This window comes from Cariama cristata, unplaced genomic scaffold (genome assembly GCF_000690535.1).
Source record: "Cariama cristata isolate BGI_N322 unplaced genomic scaffold, ASM69053v1 scaffold22991, whole genome shotgun sequence".
Lineage (NCBI taxonomy): Eukaryota > Metazoa > Chordata > Aves > Cariamiformes > Cariamidae > Cariama > Cariama cristata.
The window spans coordinates 7,461-7,771 of NW_009600119.1; the positions used below are offsets into that span (position 1 = coordinate 7,461).

The 311-nt window shown below is 59.2% G+C and overlaps 1 protein-coding gene across 1 annotated transcript in view; it reads left to right on the forward strand.

Moving 5' to 3' along the window:
- Positions 1-277, forward strand: part of SLC39A14 (solute carrier family 39 (zinc transporter), member 14) — a gene marked incomplete at its 5' end in the record, with an annotated part of 5,575 nt that extends 5,298 nt beyond the window's left edge. Inside the window, one exon of the mRNA XM_009709936.1 lies at positions 131-277. Coding sequence (XP_009708238.1) covers positions 131-277 — 147 coding nt within the window. The remainder of the gene's footprint in view (positions 1-130) is intronic.
- Between the last annotated feature and the right edge of the window lie 34 nt (positions 278-311).

Consider the following 311-nt stretch of genomic DNA (forward strand, 5'->3'; position numbering starts at 1 on the left):
GGTGGCGCGGTGATCTGGCTGAGAGCCTTGGCACGGGTGGTGAATATTTGCCAGGGTGGGAAGCAGAAGGGAAGGATGGAGCCGCTCTGGTCGCTGAGCCCCTGCCATCGCTCTCTCTTCCCCCCAACAGTTCCCCGAAATGAATGAGGTCAGCCAGGAAGACGAGCAGAACGGCAGCATGCTGATTACCTTCGCCATCCAGAACGCGGGGCTGCTGACGGGGTTCACCATCATGGTGTTGCTCACCATGTACTCTGGCCAGATCCAGATAGGGTAGGACCAGCCCGATTCGCAGCCCTGCTCCAGTTTTT